The 16,512-nt window shown below is 40.3% G+C and overlaps 3 gene segments (V, D, J or C); all 3 read left to right on the plus strand.

The window, feature by feature from the left end:
* The first annotated feature begins 44 nt into the window (after window positions 1-44).
* Window positions 45-16,335, plus strand: LOC118233625. The segment is given in 3 exon segments: window positions 45-88; window positions 10,688-10,712; window positions 16,019-16,335. Coding segments are annotated over 3 exon segments (369 nt in total).
* On the plus strand, window positions 2,536-3,082 carry LOC118233535. The segment is given in 2 exon segments: window positions 2,536-2,587; window positions 2,775-3,082. Coding segments are annotated over 2 exon segments (360 nt in total).
* On the plus strand, window positions 6,034-6,591 carry LOC118233504. The segment is given in 2 exon segments: window positions 6,034-6,087; window positions 6,257-6,591. Coding segments are annotated over 2 exon segments (387 nt in total).
* Window positions 16,336-16,512: the final 177 nt, after the last annotated feature.

Raw genomic sequence — 16,512 nt, forward strand, 5'->3', positions numbered from 1 at the left:
GACCCCCAGTACAGATCAGTGACTGTCCAGTCCTTTCACAGACACTGACACAGGCAGCATTATGATGATGTCAAACGTTTTACTGCTGGTGACGCTGGGACTCCTTGTACAGGGTGAGAATGATGGATCCACATTAACTTCAGATATTATAGATCACATTATCATTGTTTTCTTTTCACAAAAGTTGACATGATAGACTAGTCCAAATAAACAGATTTCAGCAAATTGTTTGAATAGTAACGTGTATTGACATCCATTTCAATGTTTTGTTTTTCAGAATCAATGGCAGATATAGTTCTGACTCAGGATCAGAACAGCTTGCGAACACAGTGATACAGAGCCGTACAAAAACCTACCTCAGTCAGACTGCACAGAGACTGCACTGCTGCAGCTGGGACCTGCTGCAGGTGCTGAGGGGGGAGACATGGATCTGTGACACTGAGGGGCTCTGCACAAATTCTGAGCTGTTTTGTGCATTAATAACGCTCATTTTTTAATATTTAATACAATTTCTCCAAATGTGAGCACATCCAAAACCTTCCTTTTAAGATCCGTTTTAATTATTTTAGCATAAACTTTTCATTGAATGAATACACTTGAGATAGTGGCACTTATACACTTGAGATATCAGCACTTTGTAAACACAAGGAAAAGATGCACCGATTTAACAAAAGACTGGAGTGGAGAATTGCAATTCAATGACATTTCCTGGACGAGAGGTGGGACTCAACACAAACAAGTGAAATATCTTGAATGTAAAGTTTGTACGTATTTGAGGTTTTTCCAGGGGTAAATTATAATTAAGGATCAAAATAGATTTTTTGGACATTGGTCAATATTCCCTTAATTTCGATGATGAGACCCAGCAACATTCTAGGATAATTCATGTCCTGTAGTTGCACAGCATCTTTGGAAATTAATACCGAATACCAATGAGCTACCGGCTACAGAGCATTCAGTGATGAGAGTGGCTCTCATACCCCCCAGCAGTGTTCCTCCTGCTCTTTCCCAACTCTAAATTCAGCTCCATCTTCAGCACTGACTTCACTTTCACCCTCGGTTGTGAAAAAACTGATACATCATAGGAAATCTCGCTCATTCATTTGCATGGATGCAGGTATGAGCAAAAGCATTGTTCATAAGTATCGTCATGATTTACAATAGGAGAAATGTTCATGCTTACTGAAGACTTTTTTAAGCTTAATGTTGGCCAAATTTGAATAAGTAATGCAGGATTGACCCTGTGCTCCCTTCCAAATTTTCAAGTAATCAGCATTCTATGGCTGTAGGTGACACCACTATGGGTTGAGCTTCTATACATGGCACAAGTTGCCATTACACTGTGTGACCACAGAGAGGCGATAGAGAGCACTGTTTTTCTTCTGATATAAAAGCACTACAGTATAATGAGGGAGAGGAAACTACAGGGCCCTGTTTCATAAAGCAGGATTACTGAGTTAGCTGGATAAATGCACTGAGTAAAACCCAGAACCATCCAACATAAGGCACATAGTCTGAAGTAAAAAGAGCTGTTCTGGGTTTAACTCAGCACAGTTACCCAGCTAACTCAGTAACCCTGCTTTGTGAAAAAACCCAGGCTGGTATTACACTTAGACCGAACCAGTGCAGTTTAATGCAGCCACACAATGGAGTAGTCTGACTATATAAGCTGAACAGGATGTACTCTCTCCCTGTACATGTAAGTGAGCGATCTGCAGTGCAGGGAAAGAAGTGTTTGCTGGGAGAATGTGCATTATAGGAGATATAGTTTCTCTGTGCTCTCACAAAGTGATGGAGGACATTGATAAACTGCGCATGGAAGGTGGAAGGCATGACTCAATAAATATGACCTCAGATAGAAAAATAAATAAATAAATAAATGATGAAATAATAATGGACGTTCCACTGCTACACTGGAGAACATAGCAGTAGAGAGTGAAGTAGAGAGTTCCCTTCTACAGTTAGCACAGTATTCCCTCTGATAACACAAATAATCTCATTATAATCATCTGAAAACTATAGTGTTAAATATGAGGAAGGACCGGCTCATAATGACAAGAGGAAAAGCTCACTATAACAGTGTTTTAGTACATATTCTTTTGACAAGGATATACCACATTTGAATCTTTTCCTGTGCATGCATGATGTCACAGAATGTTTTATTTCTGATACTGAAACGTCTATCAGAACAAACAACACAGATACACAGATTTCTGGCATATTAGTCAGTATGCTGTCACCCGTGACATATTATGGATCTATAAAAGTGCAATCTAATTTAAAAAAGTAATTCACTTAACGCATACTATAAATATGCTGTCTGGATGAAAATAGCAGTGAATAGTGTACGTGTCCCAGCCCTCTACAGACCCACTGCTGTTCACACATCAGAGCTCCTCTAACTGTGTGACAGGATTTGTATAAAGGAAGGGGCTTTGCATACCAGTCCTGCCTCACTGCTCCACACACTTTAAGACCCCCAGGACTGATCAGTGACTGTCCAGTCCTTTCACAGACACTGACACAGGCAGCATTATGATGATGTCAAACGTTCTACTGCTGGTGATGCTGGGACTCCTTGTACTGGGTGAGAAAGACAGAACTATTTTAACTTGAGGTTTTAGTTATAGTTCACATTTCTGTTTGTCTCTTTTCGCAAGAAACCTTTTTTCACACAAGTTGCCATCATAATATAGTCAAATGTACCAGAATTGAGCACATTGTTTGAAAATATTAATATGCATTGACATCCATTTCCATGTTTTGTGTTTCAGAATCAAAAGCAGATAAAGTGCTGACTCAGGATCCAGCAGCTCGGTCTGTTCAGTTGGGAGAGACTGTCTCTATCAGCTGTACAGCCAGTCAGAGTGTGAGCACTTGTCTAAACTGGTACCTACAGAAACCTGGTCAGGCTCCTAAACTTCTGATTTATGCTGCCACATATCGCCAGTCTGGGATTCCTGATCGTTTCAGTGGGAGTGGATCTGGGACTCAGTTTTCACTGAAAATCACTGGAGTCCAGGCTGAAGATGCAGGAGATTATTACTGTCAGCAGTGCAGCAGCTACCCGTTCACACAGTGATACAGAGCCGTACAAAAACCTCCCTCAGTCAGACTGCGCAGAGACTGCACTGCTGCAGCTGGGACCGACTGCAGGTGCTGAGGGGGGAGGCACTGACCCGGGACACTGAGGGGCTCAGCGCTAAAACACCCAACTTCCGTAATACATTTTTTGTTTGTTATTTGACAAGAGAGTACAAACGTTCCATGTGTTCTCAGCAAGCTAGTAACACTACAAGGTGACATAAAAATGTATTTATCTAGTCGTTTTACATATAAAATAATATGAGAAAGTTTTGTATTAACAGCAACATAATGAAGATAACTTGAATTTTTCTGAAAGACCTTAAATTGCGTAAAGCATTGTTTCTCATAAATGACAAACATTTCTCATAATAAGACAAAGGCTTTTTATTAAAAGCAATTATCTCAACAAATAAACAATTCTGGCAACATTTTTATGAGTCTCAAGCATTTCAACAATAATTTAGATCATTAGTATAAAAAAATATCATATCAAAAGTATCATTAAAAAATATAAAAAGCACACTAATGCGTATACACAATACCACAAGAAAGAGTTGTGAGATGCACATGAGATTTTATTAATCACCCCTGCAAACAATTTCTAGCCCTCAGGCCGTTTATGTGTTTGTGTGTGTGTGCGTGTGTCTCTCTCTCTCTCTCTCTCAACAATAATATAATTAACACATGGGAAACCAAAGAGGGAACGAACAGAAATTTAAAACTGAAGTGCCTCCTTCTGGTGGCACAAAAAGGAAAAACAGAAACAGAAACACCGAACGATGACACATCCCTTACATGCGAAATAACAATACATTGTTACACATAGCCTACTGTAGTTGTAATACAGTGGACTACTGTAAATACATCTTCAGCATATAGCTGCTTACTCATTCTGATTTCAATTGAAGTATGAACTTGTTTGGAAACCTCCACCACTATCATGTTTGGGATCCACTACAGTTTCATGTAAATGTACTGGGACAGTTGTGTAGCAGTTGTTTCCCTCTGTAGTAATCAAATTTGTATTTCAAAGCAAACGACCATGGGGCTAAATTCAGTATGTGCATTGATTTCATATGTTTTAACTCATATTGAACTATATTACAACAATGCCATTCAAGTACTCTTTTTCTAAGTCAACATAAGCATTAGGACAAATGGCTTCTTTCTAAACTTGCTTGATAGCAATGAAACCAAATACTGGAGGACTTAGGAGTCACCAGCATTCAGGCCATCCATGGAAGAAATGAGAATGTGGTGAAATGTGGGGAAAAAAGCTAAATCCTCAAATGATTGCTGGTGATCTCTATACATTAGGAGTGAAAGTATCACAGGACAGTGTGAAAAAACATAGAGGCAAATTACAAAGACTACACTTCTAGATGTAAACCTCTCATCAGCAACAAGGACAGAAAGGAGAGATTGGAATTTGCAACAAAAAAGAAAAAACTAAAAAACAAAGATAAGCCTGATTAGTAAATGAGACAAACATGAACCTCGACCGGAGTGATGGAAAGGTGAAAGTGCGGAGAAAGAGCGGAGTTGCTCTGGACCCTCAACATACTACTTCTTCTGTTAAGCATGGCGGAGGCAGTGTGATGGCTTGGGCCTGTATGGCTGCATCTGATGTTTTATGATGCCTTCAATAGTCTGATATTCCTGATTCACCTAATGGGAGCTCCAACGTTTTGTTCTCAACATGCGCAGTACAGATTTACTCCAGGGACTGCGCAAGCTTAGACAAGCTGAAGGCGTCCTTTCCTGTCTAGTTAAGTACTGTATGCACGTCTATGGCATGAATACCTGGGAAGGCTTTTTTTCAAGAATGTCATGGAGTTTGCAGAGAACAGTTTGTTTTAGTTATTTCATTTAATTTTTAATAGTTGCATGTCTTTAATTGAATGGCCATTTTGTAGGATTTTGCCATCCTATAATTCGAAATTCCATCAGTAAAAATGCACGGAATCCATTGCAAAAATACCTAGGAATGTCTTCTTCAAGAATATACTGGATTTAGCAGAAAACAGTTTGATTTCATTATTTTATTGAATTTGTAAAAGTGGCATGTATTGAATTGAATCACTATTTTGAGGCATTTTGCCTCCCGATATTTCCAAATTCCTATGATAAAAATTCACAAACATTTTTTGCAAAAATACCTGGGAAGAAGGACGACTTCTAGAATCTAGTTGAGTTTTCTGAAAACAATTAGATTTTATCATTTTATGGAATTTAAAAAAGTATGCATTTAACTTAACTACTCTTTAGGGGTATTGAATACTCCATTGTGGAGTATTTATTTAATTTTATTTTATTAATAATATAAATGCAGGGTTAGTCTAGGTTTAGCTACGTTTGCACTCATTCATGCTGGAAAGTGGGAACATGTATGTGTGCCATTTCTCAGATAGCTGTTCATATATTGGGATGACTGCTATGCCATCCCCCGAAGTTATGCCTTGGTGGGGCGGCATTCCTCATACCTATGAAACAGCAAGAGATTGATATCTAAATAAGGCCGGTTGCATGTCTAATTCAGAACACGTTTTGTGTAATTTCAACTCGGTCTGTGTTAAGAAGTCTCACTTTCTAACGCATAAATTGTATATCCTATTTGTAATGAAAATTAGTAACACAAAAGCTGTGTGTTGGATATTAACAGATCTTTTTTTAGAGTGTCAATATATAAAAGCGAGCACAGCTGGGTGGGGCATAAAGTCCGTGCATCACAACAGCTAAAATTAGCGATGAATAGTCAACATGTCCCAGCCCTCTACAGACCCACTGCTGTTCACACATCAGAGCTCCTCTAACTGTGTGTGACAGGATTTGTATAGAGGAAGGGGCTTTGCATACCTGTCCTGCCTCACTGCTCCACACACTTTAAGACCCCCAGTACTGATCAGTGACTGTCCAGTCCTTTTACAGACACTGACACAGGCAGCATTATGATGATGTCGGTCTTTTTACTGCTGGTGATGCTGGGACTCTTAGCTCAGGGTGAGAAAATCTCATTTTATTGAATTTGATCACTTGGGGTTTTCGTCATATTTTAGAAAATGTTTGATAATTTTTCACAAAATCTTTTGCTGTTTTATATTCAAGTTCACAATTATATAAACACTTTGCTGAAATATTTATGTTCAAACTAACGTTTATTCTTTTTCAGAATCGATTGCAGATATAGTCCTGACTCAGTCTCCGTCAACTCAGTCTGTTCAGCTGGGAGACACTGTCTCTATCAGCTGTACAGTCAGTCAGAGCGTTTACATTGACAGCAATGGCAACTGGCTCCACTGGTACCTGCAGAAACCTGGTCAGGCTCCTAAACTTCTGATTTATCTTGCCACAAGTCGCCAGTCTGGAATTCCTGATCGTTTCAGTGGGAGTGGATCTGGGACTCAGTTCACACTGAAAATCACTGGAGTCCAGGCTGAAGATGCAGGAGATTATTACTGTCAGAGTTTACATCAGATCGGTGGTAGCTGGCCGTTCACACAGTGATACAGAGCTGTACAAAAACCTCCCTCAGTCAGACTGCACAGAGACTGCACTGCTGCAGCTGGGACCTACTGCAGGTGCTGAAGGGGAAGGCACTGACCCTGGGACACTGAGGTGCTCAGCACTGAAACACCAAACTTCCATAATACATTTTTTGTTTTTTATTTGACAAGAAAGTACTTAACGTCCTTGTGTTTTAAATGAATTCTCAGCCAGCTAGTAACACTCCAAGTTGACATTAAAATGTATTTATCCAGTCATTTTACATAGAAAATAATATGAGAAAGTTTTGTATTAACAGCGACATAAGAAAGATAACTTGAATTTTTCTTAAAGTCCTTAAAAATATTTTGTAAAGCATTGTTTCTCACAAATGACAAACATTTCTCAAAATCAGACAAAAGTATTTTATTAAAAAAGTATTTTATTAAGAACAGTTATCTCAACAAATATACAATTCTGGCAACATTTTTATGAGCCTCACGCATTTAAACAATAATTTAGATCATTAGTATTTTAAATCATTAAAAAATATAAAAAGCACACTATAACAGTAATATGTTTCTGCGTATACACAATATCACTCCAGAAAGTTGTGAGATGCACATGAGATTTTATTACTCACCCCTGTAAACAACTCCTAGCCCTCAGGCCGTCTCTCTCTCTCTCCTCAGGGACTGTGATCTATGAGGAGATATATATATATATATATATATATATATATATATATATATATATATATATATATATATATATGTGTATGGTTCCAAACATATTAGACAAAATATGTTCTTCCATATTGCATTGGTTAAATATATATTGCATAAAATGGAGCATCGCGTAGTTCTGGCAGGCCACGAGAGTCAAGCGCTCCGGCTGAATCAGCTGATGGCTTAGCTGAGTGATGTTCGCCTATCACAGTACATTTACTTAACAGGGCGGTCTACTTAAACAGCCTCCCTCTACTCATTCGGCTGCTCCTCCTGCATGCAAGCTGCTGCACGTTGCTTTGTAAATCCCCTCCACCACCCCAGCTCCATCCCTATGTGTCAAGAATTTGCATTGCTCCATCCCTATGTGTTAAGAACTTGCTTTGCTGCTGGATCTGTTCTGTGTGTACCCCTCTAGGGGGGTTTGGCTGCTGGCCTCCCGGCCTTATCCACGCGGGCTGTGTGGTTGGCGGGAGAGCTCCAGAACAGAGCCATACCGCCAAACATAACTATATTGCCTTTATTGTCAATAAAGTTCTACTTTGATGACAGTGGTCCTGACAGAAGTGCATTTTTTCTGTCTTTGTAAAAAAAATATATTATTTTGTTATGCCTTGGCGGGTGGCATGGCCCATACAGCACCAAGAGTTTGGCAGTTTTCAGGGTTTCCTACTATTCCTACAGCCAATTTACTCATGCATACGAAGCACTGTTTAAAATCCTTTAATTAAAACTTGTTAAATCATCTGAAGAGAATGTGGTCATTCATCATTAATGTGTCACATGAAAGTATCAAATAACAAGCATTGCCTCATGGAAGAAAACATTATTTAAATTCATATTTTAAACAGCTTATGAAAACTTACACTCTAGAAAGGATATTTTTTACTTGGTTTGTTCCTAATATCAATGGCCATGTCTTCTACTGTGCAAAATCCCACAATATCGGGGACATTCAAATATACAATAAACAATATTTTTTACAAATATTTTAACTGAAACATTTCTCATCTCAGATACTTAACATTTGTCCTCATTATATTTTACTTTACAAGCATTAAACCTTTTTCATTGACCTAATTTAGTTTGGAAACTTCGGTTCACTGATTGCTGAACTCACAAATTAGACTGCGAAGAAATACAGCTGGACATCCAGTTTTACTCCAAGTTAAGGGGAAATATTCCCTGAAACCAGGACTCAATCTTTATACTCCCATTGTCTGACTAATTTTGTACAGTAATGCCAAGATCTGATTTCAAAGAGGCTTCCAGGCTTCAGTCTATGTCTATGGGGAACATCAGCTACCATTAGTAAAGCAGTCCCAAAGTGAGGTCTCCAAGGTCTAGCCACACGGTGACCTAATTTCATGAATATTATGAAACGTTGCAAAACTCTTTTCTTGAAATTCAAGTTCAACATATTTATTTCTTATTTATATAGGTTTTGTTATATTGGTAAGGGAAAATGCATAAAGATTTATTACAAGCACACTGAGAAAATGTCAGGATTCGGCTCTGTTTCTGTTTTTCCTTTTTGGGCCACCAGATGGCAGCACTTCAGTTTGTATTTCTGTTCGCTCCCTCTTTAGTTTCCCCAGTGTTAATTGGATCGTTGTTTTCTATTATTCTATCATTGTTTTTTTCTGCGTCTCGTTATCCCATCCCTGTCTGGTCTAATTGTGAATTGTGCTCACCTTTGTCTGATCAGTTTCCCTGTCTATTTAAGTTCTTTGCTCTCCTGACTCGGGTGCTAGTTCCTTGTGTTTCCGCATGTGTTTCCCTTTGTGTTTTCTACCTGTGTGTTCCTGCCTGTGTTTTATTCTGCCCGACTATCTTGGATTTGCCTTTTGAAGTTTGAGTTTTTTACACCCTGCGTTTGGGTCCTGGTCCCTGTTCCCTGACAGAAAAGCACTTAAAACAAGCAAAACACATCATGGAAAAAGTTGAAGTTGAAGAAATACTAAGTGCAATATTTAAGACAAATTCCGCTCGCTTCATCCTTCGTTAGCTCCCATTATTTTGATTGAGGTTATAAATGTACTTTCTGTCCTCTTACACATCAATTCCACAGGGAACGCACAGTTTTGGTTGTTTGCGTGGGCAGGTACCACACACAAATCGATTGCATTTCACTCATCTTTAGTTTTGTTCTGACTGCATTACCAACCTGGCACTCAGTTTTCTTCCCAGGAGTGATGTGTGTGTGAGGTGATGCTGTGACCGTGGCTGCTTTGGCGGCTGCTGCTTCTGACTTTAACCATGTGATGAATTCCAGTGCTTCCTCCAGTCCCATTCGCTTGCATGATTTTGCCATCCTGTAGTCTATTCAGAGTTTATATCTGAAGGTACCTTTTCAGTGAAAACCTGAACGTATGTCAGGGGTGTTATTTTCAGGGAGTTATAAACCCATCTTTTCTAGAATACAATGCCCACAATCATTGATCCCCACACTGATGTCAATAATCAAAGTAAATCACGTTCATCAAATAATTGCAGTGAATCCATTTTGTGTGATTATATGAGCAAAATTAGTTTCGATAGCACTTCACCAAGAAATTCATAACAAAGCGTCTGCCATTCAGTTGCTGCATAGTGTGCCAGAGAAGAGAGAAACCAATCCACACCTGGTTTTCCGCACCTGTAGCCTATTGTTTGGTGGGGGGTGTTGTGAAGAAAATGGCACAAACTGTTTGTATTTCTTCAATGACTCTTTATTTTTTACAGTTCTGACAATGCAGTTGTTTTAAGCCCAGTGATTTTGGAGAAGTTATGGAAGGAGGAGGGTATTACATTTGCAGTGTTGGAGTACTTTGCATTTTAAAGTCCAGACATCCGATGGGGTCGGCTCTGGCCTTTTTAGTGTTAAGGACAACACATAATGTATCATTTTTTAACGCATGTCCATGCAAGGTTAAAAACACAGAAGAACACACACAAAAAAAAAAAAGTTTGTGTAATTTCAACACAGTCTGTGTTAAAAAGTCTCACTTTCTAACACATTAATTGTACAACATAATTGTAATGCAAAAGTAGTAAAAGAGAAAAAAAAACTGTGTGTTGGATATTAACAGATCTTTTTTGAGATTGAGGCAAGAGAGAGAAAAGCGAGCACCCCTGGGTGGGGCATGAAGTTCTTGCATCACAACAGATAAAAATAGCAGTGAAGAGTCCACGGGTCCCAGCCCTCTACAGAACCACTGCTGTTCACACATCAGAGCTCCTCTAACTGTGTGTGACAGGATTTGTATAGAGGAAGGGGCTTTGCATACCTGTCCTGCCTCACTGCTCCACACACTTTAAGACCCCCCAGTACTGATCGGTGACTGTCCAGTCCTTTCACAGACACTGACACAGGCAGCATTATGATGATGTCGGTCTTTCTACTGCTGGTGATGCTGGGACTCTTTGCTCAGGGTGAGATTGACGGATCCAGTTTAACTTTGGATTTTCGTCATGCCATATTTTATTTCCTTACTTTTAACAAAGCAACTTTGTTCACAGCATTTTCATAAATGTATAGTCAAATTTACCAGAATATTGCACAGTGTTTGAGAATATTAATGTGCATTGACATCCATTTCCATGTTTTGTTTTTCAGAAGCAATGGCAGATATAGTTCTGACTCAGTATCCAACAGCTCGGTCTGTTCAGCTGGGAGACACTGTCTCTATTAGCTGTACAGTCAGTCAGAGCGTTCACGGTGGCAACTGGCTCCACTGGTACCAGCAGAAACCTGGTCAGGCTCCTAAACTTCTGATTTATGCTGCCACAACACGCCAGTCTGGGATTCCTGATCGTTTCAGTGGGAGTGGATCTGGGACTCAGTTTACACTGAAAATCACTGGAGTCCAGGCTGAAGATGCAGGAAATTATTACTGTCAGAGTTTTCACTACATCAACAGTAAAGATATATTCACACAGTGATACAGAGCCGTACAAAAACCTCCCTCAGTCAGACTGCACAGAGACTGCACTGCTGCAGCTGGGACCTACTGCAGGTGCTGAGGGGGGAGCCACTCACCCGAGACATTGAGGGGCTTTGCTTGAAAACATTGAGGTTCAGTGGATTATTATGAAATCATTCAGATTCCCTATTCAAAAAGATTACACTACATTTTAATTTCAGTGCATCCTGCCTTCATTTAGGAATGTAATTTCGATGAATTTCCAATGATTATGCATTTTGAATTCTTTGTAAAAAAGTTTAACACAAGATGTCACAGAACCCAGCAGCAGTGAACAGCTGGCAGTCCAGCACAGTGGAGTCACTCAATACAGAGCTCTCCCAGCACACATCACACAGGCTGCGTTACACACCCTGACCAATCAGAGCTCCACTGCTGCTTCTGATCTGATCCTCTAACACCATAATAAAAGAGCACAAACTACAGTCTGATAGGCACTGCTGACCAATCCTGTGAGCCACTGTGTAGAAGGGAACACATCATTATCTGTATGGTCACCTTAGGAGGGACGGATTCATTCAGCTCGGTTGTCCCTTTCTCGCTGAGGACAAAGTGATTCCTCTGTTTGACTGTTTGCCTGCAGTCTGCCTGTACCAGCTGCACAATGTGAGCTCCCAGATTCAGTGGCTGTGCTGCTCAGCTGGCTGAGAGCAAAATGAAAATTAGAGGCTGCTGGCTGCACATGGGGAAGAGCAGGATTTTCTGTGCTCTCCAGATTTCATGGAGGAATTGCTGTTTGGGACAAAAATGGTAATAAATCTTTATTTAAAATGTAGAATACATATTTCAAGGTTAGTGCTGGCGTTTGAATATTGAAAAAGAAAGCATCTTCATTGCATGTTGTAAAAATACAACTGCACTAAATACTGAGAAAGAAGGTCTTTTGCATGAAAACAGGGAACATCGACAATATACAGTATTTCACTTTTCATTAGTTATATTTGGATATTCTGTAAATTAATAATTCCCTGTACCTGATGGATGTGGCAGGGGTTCCAAAACTTTTCTTCTGATGTGATCCCATATAAATTTTGACAAAAATTGCGAGACGTAAACATCCACACGCACCTTGTGCCTAACAACACCGTTTAGCCATGACTATATTCACGATATACCGCGACCTCTCATGTGTCATTGCTTTATTGTGGTTAAGTTGTTGTGATGTCCCACATGTAGAAGCCTACATTCACATTTTTTAAAGAGACAAAATAAATAAATGAATGAATAAATAAATAAATAAAATGCTAATTACAATTACAATTTTTTTAAAACTTTTTTTTAATCCAAATTTTTATGCGACCCCTATAGGCTACTCATGTCAGGTGACCAACCTGTACTGTTTGGGAAGCCCTGGGTTATGGTGCTATTTTAATTAAGTTTCCATCAGTAACATTTAATATGTTTCAATGCCCATTCTGTGGCAAATACTCATATATTCAGAAGAAATGATAAAATGCGTGACTGTGACAGGAGTAGTAGTGTGAGATGAGCAGATGAGTGATTCACGTTCTCTTTGGATGCTGTCCTTGATTCCTGCCAGGCAGCAGTGTAGTATAATGGCTAAGGAGTTGGTCTTGCAACCTAACGGTCACAGGTTCCCTTCCCTGGTAGAACACTGCCATTGTACCCTTGAGCAAGGAACTTAACCTGCATTGCTCCAGTATATATCCAGCTGTATAATTGGATACAGTGTTAGTCGTTCTGGATAAGAGCGTCTGCTAAATGCCTGTAATGTAATGCTATTGGTGAACTTGCCAAACTGGGTTTCTGCAGGTGAAGTGCAGATTTGCATGTAAATCTAAGCCAAAATTAAACAATGTTCACTGAATCCAGAAGTGTTTGGCTAATTATTCACAATTTTACAACTCCAGAATTGAAGAAAACATACATTTGTAATGCCTGGAAATTATTTAGAACTTTAAAATGGGTCATAAACAGTATTACAAACAAATTTTGGGATCTTTATTATGTCTAATGCTGCAAGCTTTGTATTTGACAAACACAAAAGTTAAGCAGTAAGGAAAAAAAAAACTGTGTAGTGGTTTCTTCAGCTGGAGTGAAAGGGTTACAGGTGAGAACAGACTCCCAGTTTACTGGGGTTCACTGAGGGCCACAGACAGTCAGCATCTGTGGGGAGAATCACATACCATTAGTGAAGCAGTCCCAGAGCGAGGTCCCCAGGCTCTGGGCAGTGGCCTTTTAATCTGGAGGTGGGGGGGGCTCTAAGTGCTGCAGCTGGAGCCCCTCCTGGAAGAGCCTGCTCCCAATCACTGAAGAACTGGTGTAATTACTGCGGTTCTGTTTGTATTCCTTCACTCTGGCCTCTGGCTGCTTTTCATGATCCTGCACGCACTGGAAATCGGGAGAAGTGACAAGAAATAGAGAGAAAACAAGGACAGCTGGGTGGGGCACTCAGTCATTTCATCCCAACAGTGAATAGAGCACATGTCCCAGCCCTCTACAGACCCGCTGCTGTTCACACATCAGAGCTCCTCTAACTGTGTGTGACAGGATTTGTATAGAGGAAGGGGCTTTGCATATCTGTCCTGCCTCACTGCTCCACACACCTTAAGACCCCCAGTACTGATCAGTGACTGACCAGTCCTTTTACAGACACTGACACAGGCAGCATTATGATGATGTCAAACGTTTTACTGCTGGTGATGCTGGGACTCTTTGCTCGGGGTGAGATTGACAGATCCAGTTTAACTTTGGATTTTCGTCACGCTATATTTTCATTCTTTACATTTAACAAAGCAACTTTGTTCACAGCGTTGTCATAGATGTGTAGTCAAATTCACCAGAATATTGCACAGTGTTTGAGAATATGAATGCGCTTTGACATCCATTTCCATGTTTTGTTTTTCAGAATCAATGGCAAATATAGTGTTGACTCAGGATCCATCAACTCAGTCTGTTCAGCTGGGAGACACTGTCTCTATCAGCTGTACAGTCAGTCAGAGTGTTTACGGCAACAACCATCTCTACTGGTACCAGCAGAAACCTGGTCAGGCTCCTAAACTTCTGATTTATCTTGCCACAACTCGCCAGTCTGGGATTCCTGATCGTTTCAGTGGGAGTGGATCTGGGACTCAGTTTACACTGAAAATCACTGGAGTCCAGGCTGAAGATGCAGGAGATTATTACTGTCAGAGTTACCACAGTGGTGGTGTGTTCACACAGTGATATAGATCCGTACAAAAACCTCCCTCAGTCAGACTGCACAGAGACTGCACTGCTGCAGCTGGGACCTACTGAAGGTGCTGAGGGGGGAGCCACTCACCCGAGACATTGAGGGGCTTTGCTCGAAAACATTGAGCTACAGTGGATTATTATGAAATCATTCAGATTCCCTATTCAAGAACATTACACTACATTTGCATTTCAGTGCATCCTAGCCTTTATTTAGGAATGTAATTTTGATGAATTTCCAATGATTATGTATTTTGAATTCTTTGTAAAATAGTTTAGCACAAGATATCACAGAACCCAGCAGCAGTGAACAGCAGGCAGTCCAGCACAGAAGAGTCACTCAGTCCAGAGCTCTCCCAGCACACATCACACAGGCTGCTGTTACACACCCTGACCAATCAGAGCTCCACTGCTGCTTCTGATCAGATCCTCTAACACCATAATAAAAGAGCACAAACTACAGTCAGATAGGCACTGCTGACCAATCCTGTGAGCCGCTGTGTAGAAGGGAACACATCATTATCTGTATGGTCACCTTAGGAGGGAGGGATTCATTCAGTTCAGTCGTCCCTTTCTCACTGAGGACAGAGTGATTCCTCTGGTTGACTGTGTGCCTGCAGTCTGCCTGTACCAGCTGCACAATGTGAGCTCCCAGATTCAGTGGCTGTGCTGCTCAGCTGGCTGAGAGCAAAATGAAAATTAGAGGCTGCCGGCTGTACATGGGGAAGAGCAGGATTTTCTGTGCTCTCCAGATTTCATGGAGGAATTACTGTTTGGGACAAAAATGAAAATAAATCTTTATTTTAAATGTAGAATACGTACTTCAAGGTTAGTGCTGTTGTTTGAATATTGAAAAAGAAAGCATCTTCATTGGTTGTTGTAAAAATACAAATGCACTAAATACAGAGAAAGAAGGTCTTTTGCGTGAAAATAGGGGACATTGACAATTTACAGTGTTTCACTTTTCATGAGTTATATATGGATATTCTGAAAATGAATAATTCCCTGTAACCTGATGGATGTTATTGACTTTCCGAACTCTTGTAATGAACCTGCTATCAAAGCATACAGAACAATGTCAGAAACAGTAATATTGACATTTCAGTGTTTGACTGGGTAAAAACAACAGTGAGTAGTGCAGTCCCAGCCCTCTATAGACCCACTGCTGTTCACACATCAGAGCTCCTCTAACTGTGTGTGACAGGATTTGTATAGAGGAAGGTGCTTTGCATACCTGTCCTGCCTCACTGCTCCACACACTTTAAGACTCCCAATACTGATCAGTGACTGAACAGTCATTTCACAGACACTGACACAAGCAGCATTATGATGATGTCAAAATTTTTACTGCTGGTGATGCTGGGACTCCTTGTACAAGGTGAGCTAGACAACTCTGTTTTAACTTGGGATTTTGGTTATAATTCACATTTTCTTTTTTACTTCTCACAACAAAACTGCTTTTACAAAAATTGCCCTCATTGTATTATAAAATTAACCAGAGTATTGCATGTTGTTTGTCAGTATTAAGGTAATTGTCATCCATTTTCATATTTTGTTTTTCAGAATCAATGGCAGATATAGTTCTGACTCAGATACCAGCAGCTCAGTCTGTTCAGCTGGGAGACACTGTCTCTATCAGCTGTACAACCAGTCAGGGCGTTTACAGTGGCAACTTCCTCAGCTGGTACCAGCAGAAACCTGGTCAGGCTCCTAAACTTCTGATTTATTATGCCACAAGTCGCCAGACTGGGATTCCTGATCGTTTCAGTGGGAGTGGATCTGGGACTCAGTTTACACTGAAAATCACTGGAGTCCAGGCTGAAGATGCAGGAGATTATTACTGTCAGAGTTACCACAGTGGCCATGTGTTCACACAGTGATACAGAGCCGTACAAAAACCTCCCTCAGTCAGACTGCACAGAGACTGCACTGCTGCAGCTGGGACCTACTGCAGGTGCTGAGGGTGGAGGCACTGATCTGGAACACCAGTATTAACAACAGGGCAGTAGGGGGCGACAATGAGCCACAGTCCTGAATACACACCCCTCTGTACTGAA

This window comes from Anguilla anguilla, chromosome 8 (assembly GCF_013347855.1).
Source record: "Anguilla anguilla isolate fAngAng1 chromosome 8, fAngAng1.pri, whole genome shotgun sequence".
NCBI classification, from domain to species: domain Eukaryota; kingdom Metazoa; phylum Chordata; class Actinopteri; order Anguilliformes; family Anguillidae; genus Anguilla; species Anguilla anguilla.